Genomic DNA, 23,444 nt, shown 5'->3' on the forward strand with positions numbered 1-23,444 from the left:
TTAACAGATGCAAATATGTTTGGGGTCTGGGCTGTGGCTGCATTGGCAGGCAACAGCTGGAGCAGGCTGAGGCGACAGCAGCAGTGTGGGAGGGGTTGAAGGGAGACATTACATGCAGAGGGGATGAAGTGCAGGGGCTTGTAAAGAGCGGAGGGTAGCGGGGGGGCAGAAAGTCACAAAACATAGGAGCTGCCAGAAGAGGGGATGTTCGTTCCCCCTTTGGAAGATATTCATAATACACAGATACAGGCTTAGAAACTATTCCCTGAAAGCTCAGGGTTATGGCACTGACTCCCTTGCAGGCTAGAAAAATACATGCTTGAAAGGAAAAGGCCTTCAGGGTAGGAGGGCTTGTTATTTGGGGTTTTTAACTGACAGAATGTGCTGCTGACTTGTAAGGTGGGGAGGTATTAAATCCTGAGAAGGAGGAACAAAAGGCAGGGATTGCAATCCTGCAAGAAAAAGCAAGGAGCATTGCAAGTAGAGGTGGGCTGGTCCGGAAGAGGGGGTAAGGATATTCATTGAGTGCTCTGAGATGAAACATGCTGTGTGTTCGCAAAGGTGCCTGTCAGTCAAGTGGGGGGACAACATTATGACAACCTCTCTTCCAGTAGCAGCAAAGACCAAGATTTTTTTCCCTTGCAAAGCCAGCCAAGAAATCACTGAAATGGTTGTTTTAACGACCAAACCTAACTGGGAGAGAACAAAAGAACTCCAGATACATGTACACATTAATCTATCCATGTCCTCCTATGGCACCCGATGAGCCAACTTCTACTTAAAGAAAGCCTCTTACATCAGTGAGAAAATAGGCAGCAAATTATTTTGTTGCTTTAAAACTTGAAATTATCTAGGTCTCAGGAAGGAGTGTGAAATGGGTGTAACTTGCATGAAAATTTCTGAGTACTGTTAAGTCTAATGCACACGGAATAGCCAAGAAGAGCTAAGATTTCTTTTGAAGGAGCCACTCTCATTTCCTGAAAACCCACTTGCCATCTTACTGGCTGCCTCTGAAAGCGTGGCTGCTGCTGTGGCTCCTTGAGACAGACAGGATCAGGTTCCAGAGGGGCTGTTCTGAAAGCCCACAAACACATAATATTGCTGCACTTGCTGCTATTCACTGGTCAGTACTTAATTAACAAATACAAATGCAGAGCTGTACTGAAATCAAAAAAGATACTTTGGTATGGAAAAAAACTTAATACGAGGAAGTTGCTTGTTAAGCAGAGAGGAATTTGTTGTTCAGCTGCACTCACAACACATGGGAAAAAACATTAATGTGTGCCAGGGCAAAAGTACCACTGTCTTGGCAAGAAAAAGAAACATTTGCAAGCTTCTGAGATGGTATTTGAACAATGGGGAAGAAAATGAACTAGAAAAACTGCTTGATGGGCTTCTAAGAAGGATCCTCCTCCTGCCTTACACACACACTGATTTTTGTGTTTTCTTATACCCACATAAGATGGACTGATGGTGGAACAAATAGTATCTGGCACACTAGTTATACAAAAATATGCTATCAATAACAGAATTCAAAATGTGCTGAACTCCTTGAATTCAAAGGCAATTAGTGGCAAAAATATAATGAACTACAACCATTCCTTTCTACCAGAAGGTGTTAGAGGTTGAAAACAAAACCCTATAAGCTTTTTACGTATTTGCTGATACAAAGTGAAAAAAAACCCCACCAAAACCAAAAGTAAACTATGCCCTGAATCCCAGGCTGAAGATCAAGGTGAGAAGATATCTTAAGTCTGACTGTCACATATCTGAAGTAATATGTTTTCCAATGTTTGGTTTAGTCATTTTCCCTGCAGCTGTGACCTTAATAAATTACCCCTAATCCTTCTTCAGGAGTCTGCCTTTCTTCAGTTTTATCCCAAGTTCCTAGTCAGCACCTTCTCAAATTGCCATTAATGTTTTGGAGCCTTCTTTACGTATTGCAGATGAGGGTCAGAGTTCCCCGTTGCTAAGCTATTCACTTGCATTTCCTTTTAATCCTTCTCCCACACAAAACAAATATTTAAATATTGCCAGTGTCAAAGCAAATATTTGAAAACATATGTACTTAACTTGAGGCTGGTGGGAGGGGTGGGCAGTCAGGGAGCTTCAATTACTGGATCCTTCCTAGCGTGGTGCCAGGTCAGAGTGTGTGCACACACAGCATCCCAGGCATGCACTGCTGCTCGGTCCTTCCCAGCACCTGTGATTCCTGACCTTCTACTTCCAGCTGGCTTTTGAACACTTTTAAAGCAAGAGCACCCTCCTCAAATCCTCAGTGTTGCTGTGTTTGCTAAGCAGCACATTCTACGAGCGAACATTTCCACCGCAGGTTAAAATTCTCAGGCGCAGATCATACAATGCGCTGAGAAGTATTGGCTGGGGAAGAAAAAGCCTGTCATACATAGCAGGACTACGGATGATGTGCAGTATATTACACTCCAGCAAAAATGACTAATATCAAAGCTAAACAAGAATGATTTTTATGGTTGAGACAAGTAGAATAAAATATGTATTTTAACTAAATCAGTTTTTAGGAATACCAGGCACAGGTTAATCCTTTATAAATATGTTCACAGAGTACATTAGACACCAGCCCGCCTACACGAAATGAATGCAGCACACACTCTGATGTATTACAGAGGCAGGATAAATGAGAGAACTCTTCTGTGTTTGATCTGGTTCTGCTCTGTAATTCAGAGATACTGGAGATGGGTGGTGAGTTTCTCATTGATCCCAAAAGAACCAATACTGTTGAATCCTGTGAAATGTAAGCTTTGTAGAGGATTGGAGGCTATGCACGAAGGACATCGTAGCTTTAGGGGCATATTCTCTTCTCGGCAATGTGTGTAACTGGCATTCACTGGAGTCATACATGTCCTGGGGAAACTATACTCTCCGGCTTAACAATAGCGAAAATGCATACCTAGCTCCGCAGGCAATTGTATCACTCTCATTGCTACATCTGCATCCAGTTATCAAAGCATAGATTTTTAGCAGATAATAAATGAATGTCTTGAGAATTTTGAAACAATGCTAAATTTGGCACACATCAGTATTTCAAAATGCAGGAAAGCAGTCAGAGCATCAATGCAAGTCTAATATTTTAGATGGAAAACATAAGGCTAGCACATAGATGTGGGAATAATCAATTCCAGGGCTTTTTTCCCCCTATTCTTTCCAGCTTTTTAAACCACTTACACCAGTCCTTGCTTCTCTGAACTGTATTTTGCATATGGTGGAGGTGTTAATGCACAGTTACTGCACAACGGGGTTGTGAATTTTAGTTAATGAAAGCTTTTAAAGGCACAATGAAATCCTCAGATGAAAGGCAACAAAGAAGTGCAAAGTGTTATTATAGCCTAGCCTAAGTTTTACTGAGAGCATTCTTAGACACGATGGACAAAGCATAAATATGTATTATGGATGATAACCTCCCCGTAAAGGCTAATTCCCACTTCCAAGGCTGCCAGAGGCAAGGGGTGGTGGTCTTATAAGACTTAATAAAGTCTCATAATGTTTTCATCCCATTCTTAGCCTCAGCTCAAAGAGGACCCCTGTGTACGTTCTGAACCCTTAATGAATAGCATGGCCATCCTGGCATCTTGCGTGCACAATTAGATCACAAGGACTGCAGACCAAGATGGTTCAGTGAACACTTACAGGCAGAGGCAAATATCGAAAGTACAGCAAATGCTGTAGTTCCACGCACAGCAGTGTGGAATACAGTAAGTTTGCAGTGTGTGTTCGTATGCTATCTACAGAAGAGATAAGCAAAGGACAGAAATCTGCTTATTTTCCTTGATAGTTTTTGCTAAAATCCAAGTAATTTTTGGTGCATGATAACAAAAAGGAACAATTAAGATGATCTGTGTTTTGCAAAGGTGAGAAAGGGATAGCTGTCAACAGGATGTGGATGAAAGCTCCAGTAACCCATTTGGAAAACATCCAGCACCAGAATAAATGTACAATAGCTTACCAGACCGAGAGAGGATGGGATCTGCTGGTCTGAACGATGGTTTGATCTGTTAAGATGGGAGTAAAGTCTTCAGTTTGAAAAATATTCTGATTCCTGTGTCTGCTAAAGCTAACACTGTTCTAAAGGCTGAATTCCTCTGATCAGCTGCTCTGTTTCACTGATCATAGACTAAGTGATGTGTAGCCTCTTTTTCTGCCTCTGTTCAGAGAAAAGACTGCAGCTTTATTTCAGTTATTATTTGCACGTTTTTTCTTAACAGTTTACTCTCAGCAGCTTCCGATTCAGCCTTGCATATTCTGAAGTTCAGGAAAATATTAAAAAGAATTTTTAGATCTGTACCTAATATTTTCAAAGTAATAGCAGGCACCTCGCATACATCTCATGTTTCACCCTTTGGGTAAATGTATTCTAACACTCTTAACTTACCTGCTTTAAAAGGACTGGCATGTTGAACCAGCTGGCCTTTTTCCACTGCTATAGCTTTTCATGTTATATTCTGCTGCTCCAATTTCTGTATTTCCCCTGCATTTTGCAAGACAAAATGCAGAACTTTAAAGCCTCGTAATGTTTATGTGACAAAATCTTACTGCTAAGTACAGTATTACTGACGGATTAGTTTAATGCAATAGCATAATGTAATTTAATTATAGTAATAGTGCACAGCAACAATCTTACTACTTATGTCAGATTGTAAGACATTCTCCCTTAAAAGCTTCATCATTATTATTTAGTTTTTAGGTTTAGTTCCACAGTATCCCCCCCTTCACACACATTATATTAATTTCATAGGTGTAGAACAAGAAACATTAGGTAAATTGCTCCTATTTTGCCACTGTGAGATTCCATAAAACTTCACAATAGTAACTGAAAACCTATTTTACATCATAAGACAATAGCCAGCCTGTGGTGAGAGCTTGTAGCCTTCTGGGCACAAGTCCTCAGACCTGGAGAGAGAAAAAACAAAACAAAATGAAACAACAACACAACCAACCAACAACAACAACAACAAACAAAAAACAAAGAAACCAAACAACACCAAGCCCAAGCAACAAAAGGTTGATCATTCCACCATCTACCTTTTGTAGTTACCTGAGAGCTTTTAATGTAGATTGATCTGAATTCCTGTGCCAGCCATGAACTGCTTCTACATCCATGTAAACTATCGTAGTTGAGGGCTCCAGGTTTTTCAGCCCATGGCTTCCACTGATTTCAGCTATGGCTGACAGCAGTTCTGAAAATCAAACCCACAATAACTCCTAAAGCTAAAGTGTTTTCTATCTGAAGACCACAGAATTTTCTATCACTGTTAATTTATCCTCACAACAGCTCCAGAAAGACAGAAAAATGCATCTTCAGCCAGCACAGCTGTATGCAAAGTGAACATCTGTCCATTGCCAAATTCAGTTTAGATAGTAATAAAAAAAACCCCTACACTTTATTTTCTCTTCCAGACAGGACCAGATTGCAAGGGAAAGCCTGAAGAGGATTTCTATGCTTTAAAAAGGGAAACACAGAGAGCCTGGATTTCCTAAGGTCACTGAGGAAACACATAGCAGTGCTAGGAAAAGAACTCAGCATTTGAGCAGCCGAGATACCATGTTTACAGAGAAAAACTGATGGTTTCTCTCAGCAGCGTAACTGCATTAGCTCTGTCATGGTGACATAACAGCACGGACAGAGTAGACTCTGTAGATTTTGTGGCAATGAAGTCAGACAAGGTTAATTTCTGGTTGGCAGACAGATGTCTTTTTGTAATGGCATCATAGCAAAAGCTCTTCTTGCCTTATTTCAGTAACAAGAAGCTTGGTAATATAAATTAGCTAAATCACGGCAAACCACTGCTTTTTAGAGGGGTTAAAAAACATGCAGCCTTTTTCTTGAATTATGGAAACTACAAAATAATCATGCTGCATGCTGACTTGTTGCTCATTAGCTCACCCAAGGTTTTGTAAGACCCAGTTGTATACATTTCTTGGTGTATGTATTTATTTAGGTGTGATGCTGAAGCCACAGTGGATCTTGGGCTCAGTAGTGCAATGCTTGACTCTTAGGGGTCTCAGCTGAAGGAACCCATAGCTCCACAAAAGGCAGCATCGCTGCACAGGAGATCATGTGCAAGGGATCTACATTTCTGCTTCTTTCAAGGGGTTTGGAAAATGACTCAAGGGTGGATGGACACATTTCTCTCCCCTTTGACTTCATGACATATATGAGCATGTGGAAGTATCCATGCCTAGTGGTACCTTACAGTGCAACACACCAGCATAATGAGAAGATAAATTGTGCTGGACTTCCCCACTCCTTTTCAAGCCTAAACAGTGTATTTAAGAGCAGTTCTGTGCTGTGAAAGATTAAAATTCACAGCCTTTTTCTGATTGATTTTGGGTAGGTGTTTGAACCCAGCAGCAAATATTTGCTAAAAGCTCATCTATTCACTGTTTTACAATGCCAAAGGCCACCTGTCAAATCTATGGCACCTTTGCAAGCTACAGAGAGAAGCCTAATTATATGCCAATTCACTTGTGCATTAATTTTAGCATGCAGCAGCATCTCGCTCTCTAGCCAGGCTCTGCTGCTGCAGCAACACCCTGTACTCTGCAGAAACCTGGACTTTTGGTAGAAATGGCACCATTTTTACACTTTTGTGCCTCCGTGTTATTCATATTGTGTACCATTTGCTACCAAAAGCCTCTGCATTCCTTAAAGCTTTGTCTCAAAAGAAGAAAGAAACCTGGGTCAAACTCCCAGCATCAAAGCAAGCTGGTGGGGGATTTCAACCTTTGTCTTAGGTGACTGCTCTGAAGATTTAAGGGCACTGAGAAAACATTGTCCTCTTCGCTGTGTTTTGCATGAAACTTTATAAAAATTAGAAAGCAAGAAGTTGTTCCAGCCTAAGTTCTACTGCAGTAAATTAGGTCACCTCAGCTGCTTTTGTAGACACAATGATGTACACATGGCAAAGAAGTCTCTTCCTCCCATTGATAACATTGTTCCCTCGCCTATAGTTACTCTCTATTTAAAGTGAAACTGCGGATTATGAGTCTCACTGCTATATTTTTTCCTTTTTTTTACCACTCAGGTGCAGTGAGCAACTTCCGCGCTGCTGTGAGCTTGACTCCTAGCCTCAAGATCTCACCCTCCCTAGTGTTGTCTGGATATCAGGTTTTTCAACCCCCAGTCCTTCCTCACAGGTAGGAAGCACATCACAACTCATTAGTAATTTACTGCTACAGTAATTTTTATAATTACTGCCAGGAGGCCTCATTAAATTTGATCTAATGAATAAATATTGTATTTTTCAACGTGATTACTAGAACAGCTTAAGCTGAGTGCCATAAACAATTATTTTCTTCAATACGCAGTATGTCAGTGAGTATTGATTTTTATTTTGTAAAGAATTTACTGTATTCCTATCCTTGGCTAGTAAGTATAAATAGCCAGCCCTTAGAAGGGTCAGTTGCCATGGAGCAGATGGGAAACCAGAAATTTGGGTTCTGTTGCAAAAATTAAAATAATATACATTAGCAAAGATAAAGGATTTGTCTGGAAGTCAAGGAGGAGTGCTCCAATGTGAGTGTCTCTCCTAGCTCTCAAGAAAGCAGCCCATTTTAATCCAGTGTCTCTGATTTGTAGGTCAGTGATACCAAAGAATTCAGAATGTATTAGCAGGATACAGTAAAGCATTTTATCTCAGAGAACTAACACATGAGCAAACAACAATGCCTTATGTTTCATTTGTTTTTAGGTAAATCAATCAGATTCAACGTTCTTCTAACAGGTTTAAGACAAATAGGAATATGTAATATACTGAATGTGAACCTATAGTTCAAACTGTGGCTGCAAATTATATTTACTTTCCAGCACCATCCATACCTTTTTCAGCAATTGCAGAGTTTAGCATAGAAACCTCTTCGAGCTGTAACAAAAGGCATGCATTGGCAGTGTCTTAAGATACACATGAGAGGAGCTCAGCATTGGGAGAAAACCCTTGAAATTTCTGCCATCTAAAAATGTTTTCTGCATCTCCATCTACATGGTACCACATTAGATAGATACAATTCCATAGCTTAAGCACTACTTAAATAATTAAGTAAATTTATCTACATTAACAAACTGCACTGCTGGCCTGTCCGATGTTTGGGTGTTTTTGTTTTGTTTAAGCAAGTCTTTCATTTAATCTACTCCAATGTCTTTATTTTCTGAGGAATAAGGTCAACATGCTTTAAGTGCCAGACAAACACCAAGAAAACACAGTTCAGAAATTGAGGCAGTGTGGGGAAGAGTTGAGTGTTTTGCACAAGTGAAGCCATTTATCATAGGGACTTCTGAAAATCCTTGTTAGAAAATCCATGTCTTCCTGCATATTGTGCAGTAAGCCATAGTGCACCAGGAGGAGCAGGGGTGCTCCAGCAAGGCTGGAACCCTAAGATCTGTCAGAAATCACATCTCTTTGTGGATACCAACATGCTAAAAGTATAATGTGATATCTAGACACGAAAAAATAGAAGCTAGATTTCAGCAGTCAGCCTTAATTAGCAAGGTAAATAAGCCTGATATCAGCCAAACTGTTCATCTCATCCATAACTTTTCCTCAGAACAGAAAAAAAAAAATAAATAAATCAGATGCTAGACATGAGCTTTAGGAAACTGGAAGAACAGGTAGGAAGAAAGAAAGTGGTACCTAACAGATTGCAGTACTCTTAACTCCCTTGTTTCAGCTATAATGCATAATATACTTAATAGGGACTATGTCTAAGAAACTGCTTTCAAGGAGAAAGAGTGTGTATCTCCAGTCTGTGCTTCAAAGCTACACACAGGCACAAAAATAATATTCCTTGCTGTGGGTAAGTCTGCATGTCTTGATGAATATTAATTGTAATCATGTTAAGAACATTCACTTGTTATTTTTTTCTAATGCAGGCTTTAGCTATGTGGGCAAATGGGGTTTTGGTCTTACAGGTGCAGAAAAAGTGACTTGTTTAAGATCATACCAGAAGGCTTTGACAGAATGCTGTATCTGTATGCTGTAAATAAATACCACAGAGACTAGTATATTTTTATTTACTGGAGGTGCTCTTCAGAACTTTGTAGTGCAGATGCTGTTTTCTAGCCACACAGTAACCATTTAAAAACTAGAAGTTACTTCTCCCAGAGAAAATTGGGATTATATCAAAGGAGTTCAGTTCCTCACAACAAAACTTTGTGCTTAGTTTCCAACACCAAAATTGTAACACTGGAACTTTTTAGTAAGAATTAAATGGAAACAGAAATAAAGGGGGAAGAAAAAGCTTTTAGAGTGTTAACTCTCCACGGCAGGAGGAAGCCAGCATGGGCATTGAGCTCGGCACACTCATCCCCTTCTCCCTGCTGAAAGGGACACAAAAAGAACTCTGGCTAAGCATTTATTTTTCTGCTAATGTGAAAGTTTTCTTTTAAAGAGGAAGCAGATTGAACAGAGCATGAGAAAAGAATTTGACTCTGGCTTATTTCCAAAGGGTTTTTTTCCTGATGATTCACTGTTATCACTTGTATTCACATTACAACCAGCCTCAAAAAGAAATACCCAAAACCAAAACCACCCCCCATACACCCAACAACAAAAAACCCATACCACAAAAGCACTAAGAAATAGGATCTTTCCTACTGCTAAATTCTGCTAATAAGCTATACAAGAAGAGAATCACGTAAGATAAAGAGTGCCTATGCTCATTCACATTTGAGTAATAACATAGCTAAGCCTCTAGATCTGGAACTTTAGAGCACATCTAAAGATGGTGAAACTTCAAGGTATTAAACAAAATGGTTGACACCAACTGAACAACTTGTTTTACTTCAGCTATATAATAAAGTATAAAATATCTAAATATCTCTGAAGTCCAAAAATGTTTAGATTTTCAGCACAGTCTTTCCAGTAGTTTTATTTTCAAACAGGAGTTTGGATATTCAGAGAGGAGACATAACTGCTAATTTTCTGAAACCATGAACAATACAAATTTTTATATTTGTGGGAGCCCTCTGGCCCTCAGCCCTGATGGCAGTCAATTGTGTGTGTATGCCCAGTTTATGTAGCAATTCACAAACATACCATTTTCACACGGACATTCAAGCTAAAAGGAGGGAAAGCAAGGCCAAAGGGAGTGCTGGTAGGATCGCTTTGTTATTTTGTACATGATTAAAAGAAAATGAGGATGCTTGCCAGAGGTTCCTGTTGCTTACACCTCTTGACACGACCTAGCACACAATTTCATTCTCCTTGCCTGCAATGATATTAACAGATAGGCTGGGATATAAAGCTAACTTGACCCCAAACACAAATCTATAATTTTTTAAAACGTTTTGTTTCCATTTTCAGGAGTAGCTATAAGTTTTACCTGCAGACGTACTCCAGGCAAAGACTGTATAAGTAGGGCTCAACACAGCAGAATCTACAGTTCAACTTTTTTTTTTTCTAGTTAAAGCAATAAGCACAAATACTATTAAAGTACTACTAATAAAAGAGATGCAATGACTTCTTACCCCATCCTGACCATACCATGACTTCTGGTCTATTTTTTTCACATAACAGAACTGTCTACCATCCTTGCAACCACTGCTGATCAACTCTAGCTGGAAGAAAGCATGTACCAAACAGCAGCAAGCAGATCTTGTTTAATATAACTGTAGCTGTGTTCTAGATGTTTTCATACAAACTCAATATCCACAACTTCTTACAAGTATCTATCACAACAGGATTCCAAATTCCCCCCTCACCTCCCAGTTTCAGGACTCCTACCACTAGCATGGATCATTACATTTTTGGGTTCAAACATACAATTCCTTTCCTGTTTGCCACCTTCACCCCAAAGGGTCTGCTGGATTTTTTGACACCCAGCTAGGAGCCCCAGGCTTATTATTCGGAAGAAGGGCGAGACCCGAACATGAAAGTGTGATGCTGTCCCCTCTTAACATTTGGAGCACCACATACACCCATGGCACAGCCCAGCATTACCTGGGTGCTGGTGTTTAGGACCCCAGACATCAGCCAGCCTATACTTGACAGAGAAAGCCTTACCTTTTTATTAGCTCTGTTTTAGTTACGAGGCAAACAACATGAAAGGACAGCAGGCAGCGTTTCCAAGATCTCCACAGTAGCTTATGCCATTAGCCATACAAGGGCTGCACTAGGAAAAAGCCGTGAGAACAAACTGGTTTATGCCAGCAGAGGCCAGTGGGTGACTCTCCTGCCAAACCTTTCAGATGCACACTGTGTATTACAAATAAACTGATTTCAGAGTCGGCTGTGTTGCCTCACCCTGGAACACTGAAAGTCATCCTTTGACTAGATGCAACCATTTTGCCCTTTTTGATCCCCGTTAGCCTACCCAAGCAAATGATGCTGCTGCTTTGTTATGTTACCTTCTCCTTAATTTTCTCTTCAGAATATGTTTTTGGGCTTCTGGCAGACAAAATAAGGGTGCATTAGCCCACGAGGCTAGGAAGGGAGAGAGGGTAGTTTCCAAAGCTAATGTCTCTTTTATAAATTCCCATTGTGGCTCCCTATGTTAATGTAACTGGTTAAGCAGCAGAGCGTGTTGCTCTGGAATGTCCAGTGTCTATGCCACCGCATCACTTCAAGGTTGTTCTTGTAACTTACGTATAATGAAAAGTAATTTGCTTAATAGATAAAGAAAACAAATGTTTCTCTCAAGATTTGAAAAGACCTAATGCTTCAACATTTGGCATAATTAAAAAGCAAGACAATGAAGATACAAATAATGTTAATATATACTAGTCTAAGGGAATCTTCTGATAGTAAGGCAGTTTAGGCCAATTCCATCAGTAGATACTATATCACTAATGAATATTTCACTCATAAGCAAGCTTAGGGTTTTATTTACATATTTAACTTGGGGGGGGATAAAGCCATCACTTACCCTCTGGCATAGCCACTTCTCTCAGTTTGTTAAACAGCCACAAATGTCCTTCCTATCCACCTCCCATCACAGGGAACAAAGGTCCAAGAAATTTAAGAGTGTCATTTGCCTATGAGTCTTTTCAGTATTCTATTTCTAGCAGCTACAAATTATTATACCAGGCTAAAAAAAAAAAAAGGTTATATCAGACTCTAAAGCTGAGAGTGGTGAGGGATTATCAACTCATACAGCCTTTTTCAATAACAAATTAACAGTCATTCTACCTCACACATGAGTTTCATCTTACTTCCTTTAACAGTAATACTCTCTTTCCATGCATCTTTGTTTTTAAAGCTGACAGTTAGGATCTTTTCCTCATGAAGCTTCCTAAACTGCTGGACATTTGCTGCAGACATTAACCAGGAGCCCTTTAACTGTCAACAGTACTGAAATAGCTGTGGTACAGAAGCTTAGGGAAAAGGTGTATTGAGACACCTCAAAGCCATCATGTAAACCATAACCTAACATACCAGATAATTACATCAAATATATTCTCGCATCACCAGCAGTACGATAAAAGGTAATACATCTAAACAAAGCTTTCTGGTGAGAGTAACAACATGAGGATTTTACCAGTAGAGTATCCGGGGACAGCTCAGTCACTCTGCTTGATCACTTCTTTCCTGCATCCTCTCTCACTACAGGCTGGCTTTGCGATAACCTCCTGCCACAGTTCCATTAACTCTTCCCTCTAGATCCAGCTACACTGAGGGAAAAGTAAGCAGCACAACTATGAAAAACAATCTTCACCATTGTCAGCCTGCAATCAAGGCCTCCCCAAGTAATTCTCTGCTCCAGTACAGAGCTCGTGAGATAAGTTAAAGTTTGCCTGAAAAAAAAAAAACCATATATATAGATATATATATACACAGTGGCATGCACCTGACTTTGATTTGTGGCTGAAACAACAATATCCTCCTCATTCTTCTCAGATCAGTATGTAGGCATCTAGTTTCAATAAACTGTAAGAAAAAAAAAAAAAGCAGAAGGGTAAGCACATAGCACATGTGCTTAAAGTCTGTACCTGGCCTGAACTCAACACCTATGTATTTTGACCATCAGAAGTTAATTGTCCAAGACACTGAACAATCCAAGAAGCATGAATATCAGAGCAAGCCTAGTTCAGGGGCACAGGGCTGGAAAGAGAAAGATGTCCTAGTCCCCAGGTATGACAGAACAACCGACTCCTTTACTTCATAACATAAGTTTACCTGAAAGGTGATGAAATGTAAATACAGCTCTAATGGGCTTTTTAAAAACAGTTAAGAGGCAAAAATTCTAACCAGAAAACTTTTATTTTCAAAATAAAAATCTTTGTACATGGCATTGTAGGTCAGAGTAAATCTAAATACAGCAGTCTTCACAATATGACACAAGGGTTTGCTTCTAGCACAGTACTTTCACATTCTTGCAATCAGAAGGCAAGCCCAGCAATTATGAACAAAAAACACTCTTATCTGTCAGAACACGTTATTTCTGGAGTTCCTTCTTCATCAAATGCACCTAGAGGGTAGAGCACTCTCCACCCTAGATTGCAAAGCTATTCACACTATAAAAACAGGCAATGAGAGGACCAATTTTCAATAGGACAGAAAATTTATTAACAGAACTGGAAGTCTGAGACACAAATACCTTTTGTTTCTGAACTCCTCTCTCCTCCCACAAACACTGATGTAATTCCCAGAAAGGTACGCACTGTGGATCATTACGTATGCACAATGTGAATACTATGGAAGCAGAGAGGTCTAAACCCATCTTTTGTTCTAGTGCTCAGTAAAAGCAAGTTGATTCTTCTACTATTCAACTGTACATTATTTGTAAAATTGCATTTTAAACCTTATAAAAGCCTATACAGTAGTTTCCATAACCAAATTAAACATATTTATATACTTCGTGGTTCTCCAGATGCAATTTTCATGGCACCTTTTCTACAGCACTGAGTACACGAGACTCCATCCACACAGCACATTAGAATTCTTCAGCTCTGTTTTTGTTGTACTCATGCTCCATTAATGACATGTCACATATCCCTCTACAACCATGTGGAGCCAGATATAGAAATATGGCTGGATCGTTAAAGAGGAGACCGCGGCACTAACCACATCTGTAAGTGCTTATAAACTGTATGCAACCCATGGCATCTTTTTTTTTTTCCCTCTTAAAAAAAAGGCTCTTTTGATGAGGCAATCTTTCTTCCTCATCCATTAGTACAACCAGGGTATTTCTCGAGAGCATTATCTATTTACATTTATGCTGCTCTATATAACTGGAAGAATAATTTAGTTTAAGTTAGACTGTGGCTTAGGAAGTCCTTGCTTTTTAATTTTTTCCCCGAGGTAAAAAAAAATTCAGGCTTCTGATTCCACTGATTGTTTGTCACTGCCCCTTTTCTTGATAACCAAATTCAAAGAGTTACCATCTGTCCTCCACCTGTAGTTGGCCAACAGCCACAGGAACCACTACCCCCTACTTAACCAAGCCCTGGTCTGGAGGAATCCCTCTTCCCCAGGACCAGTGCCGATTCTGCAAAGCACCAGTTCTGCAGTTGCAGCAAAAGCAAGGAGAAGAGAACCCAAACAAACAGTAATTTAACAAAGGGTACATTCTGGTTTAGACAGTGGTCACTCCACAATGTATAACAGCATGTTCACATCACTGCCGTCACTAGGCAATGCCAATGCTGTGCTGTGGAAGCTCCTAGCAGTGGCCTCCTCTCACCTGAGCAAAAATACAAAGTGACAGCCCCAACTGCTTCCACCTCATTTTTAGATTACTCAGAGAATTTCCCTTAAAATGGCCAACATGCACTTTGAGTACTCTATAAAACCAAATATTAGTGCTTGGAGATCGTGCAGCTGGAATTTTTAGGGCTTCCTTTTTGAACTTAAAGTGTTGCTGTTTCAGAGAATTCATTTATGTTCAGTAAGAGTCTGTATTGCATCAGAATTTAGCCTGGAGTTAAGCACACACCTTTCCCTGCTTGGTCCTGTGGGGAAGAGTGCCCTGAATTTTCAGATTATCTGTATCTTTTTGTGATCAACTTCAAAGCATAAACAAACCTGCAGCACAGATCACTGCATGAATCAAACTCTCATGGCTTAAAGCCCCATCTCCTTTCAGGAAAAAAAAAAAAGTTATTGGCAGGAAAGCAAGGACTGATGCTATCTGATTTGCAAAGCTGTCTAAAAAGAAAACAATGGCCTCTGGGCAAAGACCTTCATTAAACAGATTTTTCAAGTATGATTTCCACTAAGTGAAAGTTCTTTATACTTTTTTACCCAAAAGTGGAGTGAAGAAAGGCACTGGCTTTGTAACCTCATTTGATTAAACAATTCAGTGTAGGCAATAATAAGACATTAGTGAAAGAGTATGTAATCTGAAGGCAGTCACAGCTTCAGTCTTCCATTCCAAGTTCTTGTTTCAGACTGAAAGACAAGTATAAACATAAGTTAGCTTGTAGCAAAACATTGTTTGGAAAAGCCTTTAAACAAATTAGTGGAAGCCCTGACAATAAACACAGCTGAAGTTGAGAGCCAAAAGACAGTACATACACCACTTGCTTTGGCTAACAACATGGCAAAAAATCACATGGCAAAAATCTCAGATTCTAAAAGGCAACATGGACTGATCTTGAGCTCTACCTGACGAAGTGGGATGGGGAGAGCTCTCCTCTCCTAACTTTGAGCTGCTTATCCCACTTAGAGCAGAGCCATACCACTGACACTCACCTTTTCAAGTAGGCATGGACATTGTCATAGCCATGGTACTTGGCCAGATAGACCAGGACACCTGTAGCACATCGGCCATCTCGCTGTCGGCAGAAGCTACAGTTGCAGATTCCACGACATGGTGGGCACCTCCAGGCCTAGACAAAAGACAGAACAAGCCTTTTTAACCAAACTGGAATGCCAGAAATGACTGACACCTGCAACTTAAAAAAGGGCCCTGCTCTATATTGAGTTCTGCAGTTAACATCAGCGTTGCAGAAAGTTGTCCAAACCAGTGCAAGAGTACAAGTTCTTCAGTCTGCAAGAGATTAAACTCTACTTTGCCTGCTTTGCACATAACCCCAGGAAACATTCCACTCTGCTCAACTCCTGCACCACTGCCACAGCCCACAACAGCATTCTGATGGCTATTCTGATGGTCAAATACAAAATTATTTTGGCAACTGCTCTGCTCTCGTTGTTTACTCCTGCAAATAAAGCTACAAAAGTCGTAATTACAATGAGTTCTACACAACACAAGGTTCTGTGATTCAGTTTGAATCAAGCCAGGACTGCATTATGTACTACAGCACTTTTTCTAAAAGTAATCAATGCACCTCTCTGCTCAAGTTAAGCACAATAAAGCCAATATTCAAACCTGTCTTACCGGATCAAGCAATGCTGTTCTGACATCTTCCCCATATCTATTGCGGAGGCATGGCCCACAGAATTGGCCCCGTACTCCTATGCAATCAGGGTTACGACAATTTGTCTTTGTGTCTATGGTTTTCTGGCGACACTGATGACAGGTGGATCCCTAGAACACAGGGAAAGCAGGTTCATGAAACAAGATATTAAAGACAGCTCTTGAGTGAGGAACAGAGGATTTAGCAAGCAATCTCTTTGGCAGCAGTAGTGCTTATTCTGAACCAGAAAGCCACCTTGCAAGTTTGAACCAAGACTGTTTCAATATTGCATCTTCGGTGTCTGTTAATCACTTTCCTCAGCTGGCATCACCTGGGTACTACAGTCGTTCTAGGGTGAAAGCAACCTAACTGGCTTGGTAAAGGCCAGTCTATAAATTCACAGAATGATAAGAGATGATGTTTCATGATCTCAGGCATACCACTCCCCCCAAAAATCACATGTTTCCTCTCAGTGAGAGGGAATCTGCTCTATTTGATGTTAAACCACAAGCAGGGAATAATAACAAAAATTACTTCACAAAGTACACATTTCATAAAGTTGGAATCTACTTACCATGGCCCTGTTATATACTTTCTCTCTTGCAGATCCACAAATGTTACTCAACTCTTCTGCTGTTATCTCCTCAACTGGGCGCACAATGTGTGGAAAAGCCATGGCACCACGGTGACCCCTCCTGGGAGTTCGGGCTTCATGCTGAATAGTGAAGATAGACACTTTTAGTATTATTTTCAGCAAAAAATGTACATAACAAGGTCGGGACCTTTGAGCCAATGCCAAAGTCTCAAATACCCATCACATGTTTAAACAAGAGATAACAAATCTTTGCAAAGACATATGATATGGATGCAGCTTTAGCACCTTCATTTGATCTGTCACCTTCAGGGTGCAGAAATGCTACTGGATCTTGCTTAATTCCTGCTGGAGTGGAAGAGGAAGTGATTTTTCAATGATAGGGCAGAGGGAAACAAAGAACACATAGGTCATGGCATACTCATAATCTTGATCAAGTCTGTGTGAATTGCTGTTTCTTGAAGGGATACAAAACCACCTTCATGATCAACCTTGTATCAGGAGAACTACAACCTCAACATACCTCCAGGTATTCATCAGACATCTTTCTTCTTCTCACTAAGATGTAGGGGTCATCATCTTCCTCTTCCGGTAAAGGAGTAGGAGGACCTTCAATCAGGGACCTGGATCTTGTGTGAGGCCGAGAACTTCTGTCTGGGTTCCTCCTCAAAGCACTTCCAGGCAATGAACGCCTTGGAAGTCGCTTTGGTCCCTGCTAAAGTTTAAAAGCCCCTAATGAAACAGGTGAAAAGCCAGGCAGCTCCCATCCCTACTATGAACTACTCTACCAAAATACATGCCTTCCTTCTGTCTTTGCCAATGAAGTCTCACCCCCACCCTGTCCCAAATCAGAAAACACAAGGTAAAAGCAACCTAGGCAAATCCATCTTGGGCATTCTGCTAGCGGCAACAGTCAAAATCAAGTTTGTGTCCATGCAGGTGTAAGATACAATAATTCTCTCACACAGCACCAGAATCCATGTCTATGAGGAGCTGCAACTTTTTGTATTGTTCCCATCTTCACAAAGCTTACAGGTAAATTAGCAGGGAAATTCATTACACTGCTGATTCACAACCCATCCTTCTTTAAGGACCTAGTTAGGCCAAATATCAGGTCTTTTTTCAAGGCTCCAAACTCACAGAGTATTTAGGCTTGAGCTTCAAAGTCTGAGCGGCTCTCCTTATCTCCAACCTTCGTATAAATACATATTTACACAGCACCTTGTTTAGTTTTATTTGCCTGTGGAGATAACTAACCTTTATGAATTAATCTGTTCTGCTTTATACAGTGGCAAATCAAAAGAGAACTGCACAACGAGGATGCCTGGTTCAGGAAGCAATAAAATTCTGAAGCGGACTTTGATTTATATGGTTTATTAAGGTTTTTTAATTGATAGTTATATTTTTGTAACGTCAGCATTTGTCTCAGAAATCTGAAGGCAGATATATTAAGTTTATACTTACACGACTGACAGCTGGCAATGATTTTCTCCCACCGAAGATACCAGAAACATTTTGCAACTCAGCCATTAGTTTTGCAAGCTAACAACAGAAAGAAAAAGGAAGCAGAGCTTTAAAAGGGTTTCTGTGCTACTACAAACTATTAGATTAGGGCAATTGACTAGAAGTACAACTACTTATAGGAAATGCAGTCATTCTTCAACTTCTTGCTTTTATGCATTATGTTCTAGTGACTGCAAGTAATTTGAAAATGCTGAAACTTACTATGTTGAAGCCCTATTCTTTAGGCTTGAAGCCTATGGATTTTCATTACGGATTTTCACATGTCAGTGGACATAAAGTATCAGATTTAAATATTAGGAATGTAAATTTCTCTTAATGCATTTACATAATTTCCATTAGAGTTAATTTAAACAACCAATGAGTTCCCCTAACAGCCAAGGGAGAGGGAAGAAGGGGGGACCCCAGGGAAACACTGAGTACTTGCCATTGCTTTGTTTTCCTTTATGTTTAAAGCTCTTTTTTCTAAAAACATAGCACCGTTTTCTTCAGAGTCAGAGTCTGAATCTGGAACAGGCATCAGCTTTTCAGGAAGAGGTTCCATCTCACCCTTCCTCCTCTCCGATCTTCGAGGTGGAAACTTCATGGCTACTTTTAGAGGAACAGGGCATTTCTGCCTTCTCTGAGCTACCTCATTTTCAGCACTTATATCGTTCTCCTCTGAATCCGACTCCAATTTCTGTTAACAAACCAGAATGGATGCATATAAATCCCAGCGAGATACTCTGCAATTAAATACATTCTAACAATATTTTGTTTGGAGGTGGTTAAAGAAGCTATCTGGCTGAAATCTAGACATTTAAAACTCCAGTCCTAGCACTCCATTATATTTTAAGAGGGGGGACAGGGTGAGGAAGGAGGAGAGAGGGGTGCAGCACGAAAAACTCTCAGGGAGAGCCACACTGTACTGCTGCAACACATCAGAAAAAGCAGCTTGGTTTCAGTTGCAGGAGTCTTAGCTGTCACTTGCAGGTCTAATAGCAAATATACTTTGTGTGCAAGTGTGAGAATTGCCTTTAGAGGGCTTGATTTTGCAACATACTGTGTTTGGCTGTAAAGAAAAGCCACTACAGAGTTCTCAGCACATGGTCAAGCCCAAGTTTGTAAGCTGTCAAGGACGGTCATCTCACAGTATCAATGACAAAGTGAAAATTTCCTTCTAGAGCCAGTCAATGAACTAACTATGAATAAAATCCCAGTATTTTCTTATCTTTGAATTCTGATGTCTTGCTTACAACTTTTGCAAGAACAAAGGCTTCAGTATAGAGACACATTAATTTGTTTAGTTACAAGCCCATTTTGCAATAGGTTTTGCCTTTTAACTTCAGACCCGTAAGACGGTCTTGTTTTGTGGATAGGTAACAAAAGGCTTCCCGCTTCATATGCACAGATCATCAGTCTCAAATGGCAATCCTTATTTGCACAGGATTCTTATTAAATCAGGTATGTAGTTCTGGTTGCCCACCATAGGTAGTTATTGATTCCTTTTTCTTACATATCTATTCCAGCTCTGCCTCCTACTTATTGTCTTTACTGTTGTGTATTATTTAACTCAGATATGTCCTCTTCCAGTCAGAAGTTATTCTTTTCTAGTCATTCCTCAGCATGTTCAGAAGTAACGACAAACCTATTTTATGCCAAAGATGGTACTACCTCTGTCTTCTCTACTAAATATCAACTGTTGGTCTTTTTAAGCAATAAAACTTCTCTTGCACTGATGTCAAAGAAAAGCAGGAAGGTGGATTTCACCACCTCTCACTGTTTCTCTACTGCTGAAGAAATACAGCATTTCCTGTTACACAGTCAGAGTGCAGGTCTGACGACATGTCAATACAGACATTTTTCTCAGTCTTTTTTGGAGACCATGGGCTAGCATAACATTTCATATTGAGGAAACCAGAAATGTTAGGCTCTAACAGAATAACATCCAGCAAAGACACTTTGAAGAGGTATTATATTTCAAAATCCATATGGCAGATTTTATTCTGAGCTTGCAAAGCTCAGCAGCCTGGGGGCTTTTTATGAAGACAAAAAGAAAATGAAACTATGGCTACTTAGACTGTACATGAAATTTAATAAAACGATACTTTTTTCTGACAACATTTGACTTTCAAGCTGAAGCTGCCATTATTTTTTAATTAAGAAAGTGCAAGAATTTATATTTAAAATTACAAACTAAAAGTCAGCTGTCTTACCAATGCATCTTGAATCTCATTTTCTGAAAAGCCACAGAAGGATTCATCATCAGAGGCTTCGTGAAAAATTTTTGCCAGTTCTTCTCCAATATCCGACCTAAACTTGCGTTTCTATGAAGAACAAAATATCCTTTAAGTGAAGTCATAAGGAAAATTATTCACATTTTCAAGAGTAGCACAAGCAAATAGCTTTTTTAATAAAGAAAAAAAAGTAGTTAAGGCATTTAACAAGGGGTTTCAGAACTGCAGTTGCAAATTATCAGACATGTTAGGTTAGGTGACATTTCAAAGGCTAGAATAAATAGCTAATCTGTTTCCAACAATTACCACCTAGCAGCACAAGTGAAGAATGAAATGAAATTACAGCATACAGCATAGATGTATAACTACTATACAGAAATATAAGCAGAGCAAGCTGTTTTAAACATGCACAAAACATTTACTAGCTTTACATTTTTGCAGGTTTTACTAGCACTGCACATTCAGTTTTATCTGTTCTTGTCCTGTACTCACTGTGTTTGCAAAATTATCAGAACCAAAACTATCACAACTGTCATCAGAGGATGAAGATGTTTCCATGGAAATCAGTTTTGTATTTCGGAATGCTGCGAAGCGTTTCTTTCCTGGACAACCTCGGCGCTGAAAAAGGACAATGCCAACACCTTAACAGAAGAGATCTACTATAGCATACTAGCTTTTAAATACATCCTTAAATTGAAGTTTAAGAGTTTTGAACATTTTAGGACGTTTAACATGCTTGAATAGAAAGTCAACAGAATTATCATCAGCTTTGAAATAATTCCTAAAGTTGGAAAAGTGAATGTTTTCTACTCTTTCTGATCATTGTTACTGAAGAGTTATATTCAGTATTTAGAAATACTTACTTTATGCAAACAGTAAGTGGAAACATACACAAAAATCATACCCTTCCCCACTCATTAAAGACAATGGTGGAAAAAAGTACCAGTTCACAAATAGCACAAGGAAATCTGTTTTGACTTATCAAATACTTTTAGTTTGAGACAAACACTAAATACACCACAATTGTTAAAGGACTAAGGATCATATCCAAAGAATATATGCATTTTGAAACAACTGTTGAAGACAAAACAGGCTGCTGTTTTGTTAATTTTATTACCAAGCTGAAATACCTTTTTTGAGGGACTTCAGGTTTTCATTTCCCAGGGAATATTTTTATTGGCAATGACCCATCTTACCTCCCCAGGGCAGTAGTGACCCTCAGGCCAAGCCACCTGCACTCACATTAGATGATGGCCAAGCAGAGCACTCTAACCAGTTCACAGGCCCAATTCGACTGGCCCGAACATTTCATAGATACGATTTAAACAGTAACCAGCCAGAGCAAATCCAAGACTTCTGTCCTCTCCCCAGCACGCTGCTCTCCGCTGGAGCGGCACGGCAGCGTCCGGGGCCTGCCCACGCCTCGCACTTTAACTGATGCTGACAGGAACAGAAAAACTTCCCGGCCCGGCCCGCAGCGGGGCCCCGACACAACACGAGCCGCTTCTGCCGCGTCCTGCGGCGGCTGAGGGAGCGTCCAGCCGGGGCACCCAGCACTGCGAGGCCCAGGCCGAGGAACGCGGGGCCGCCATGGGCACAGAAACACACCCTGCGGGCCCGGGCGCCGGCCAGGGGCGCGAGCGGCTGCCCCCGCCTCCCGCTCCAGCGGTGCCGCTCAGCACCTCCCCCCCCGACACACAGGCTGCAGGGCCGCCCGCCTGCGCCACACAGCGACCCCTCCGCTCCGCACTCCACGCCCGCACAGCGGGGCCGCCTCCCCCCGCTCTGAGGCGCCTTCCCTCGCGCGCCACTGCCCAACGGCCACTCTCGGCGCCCAACGGCCGCCCTCGCGCCCAATCGCGGCGGGGGCAGCGGCAAGGCAGGAGGTGGTGGCGCTAGGAGGATGGCGCCGCGCCGGCTGCACCCCCCGCCACAGCCGCCTGCCCACGCCGACCGCAGCTCCGAAGCCGGGCCGCTACCCCAGTCCGGTGGGGGCGGGCACCGCCGTGCGCGGGGAGCCCCAGCACCGCGGCGGGGCAAGAGGCGGGGATGCCTGCCCGCGTAATGGTGCGGCCCCCACGTCGCTCCCCCTGGAGTGCCCGGCGAACCCCAACCCAAACCCAAGAACTCGCTCTGCCCGGCCCGCCAGCCTTCCCACAGCCCGGCTTGCCCCAACCCTGAGGCCCCGCAGTGCCCCGCGGCGGGCAGCGCTCACCTGCGGGCGCGACGGAGCCATGCTGGCAGCAGCGGGGCGAGCGCCTGGGAACTGAAGGTTCGCGCCAAAGCGGCTGGGACCGCGGGGGGCGGGGCCCGGCGGCGCTTTTCCCGCGTTGGCGCCCGAGTCCTGGCAGATGCAGCTGACACCCCTTCAGGATCGAGCGCTCGGCGTGCCCGTCCTGCGTCCGCCCGTTTCCCCCCCGCTGAGTAGCTTGTCACCTCTCCCGGGGAGCCCCCGGAGGCGCAAGTGCCGGGGCTCCATCTATTTTTTTTCGACTCGCTGTGCGGGTTTGTGGAGCTGCAAGGGCCTGGCCCTGTGGCGCGAAAACCTCCCGGCCGGAGCGCCGCGGGACTCGCGTGCCAGAGGGGAGGGGCGCGCGCGGGGGCCGGGGCCGCCCAGCCGCCCCGGCGGGGTGAGGGGCAGAGACCCCCGGCCGGGGGAGCCCACGCAGTCTCCAACTTGTTGGTTTTGTTTTGTTTTGGTTTTTTTTTTGTTTTTAATATGCCAAAACTGGATTTGTTTCTAACGCTCTGAAATAAAACCCACAAACTTGCCAGTTTGCAGGGGCAAAGG

General features: G+C 41.7%; 1 protein-coding gene across 1 annotated transcript; it reads right to left on the reverse strand.

Moving 5' to 3' along the window:
- Positions 1–15,325: 15,325 nt before the first annotated feature.
- CDCA7 (cell division cycle associated 7) lies at positions 15,326–22,889 on the reverse strand (the record flags this gene model as incomplete). Its single annotated transcript, XM_080346773.1, has 10 exons — positions 15,326–15,356; positions 15,660–15,796; positions 16,306–16,455; positions 16,899–17,039; positions 17,440–17,631; positions 18,381–18,458; positions 18,865–19,116; positions 20,633–20,743; positions 21,146–21,271; positions 22,869–22,889. 10 exons carry the CDS (start codon positions 22,887–22,889, stop codon positions 15,326–15,328), a joined length of 1,239 nt encoding a protein of 412 aa, XP_080202899.1.
- Between the last annotated feature and the right edge of the window lie 555 nt (positions 22,890–23,444).

This window comes from Nesoenas mayeri, assembly GCF_963082525.1.
Source record: "Nesoenas mayeri genome assembly, chromosome: 6".
NCBI classification, from domain to species: domain Eukaryota; kingdom Metazoa; phylum Chordata; class Aves; order Columbiformes; family Columbidae; genus Nesoenas; species Nesoenas mayeri.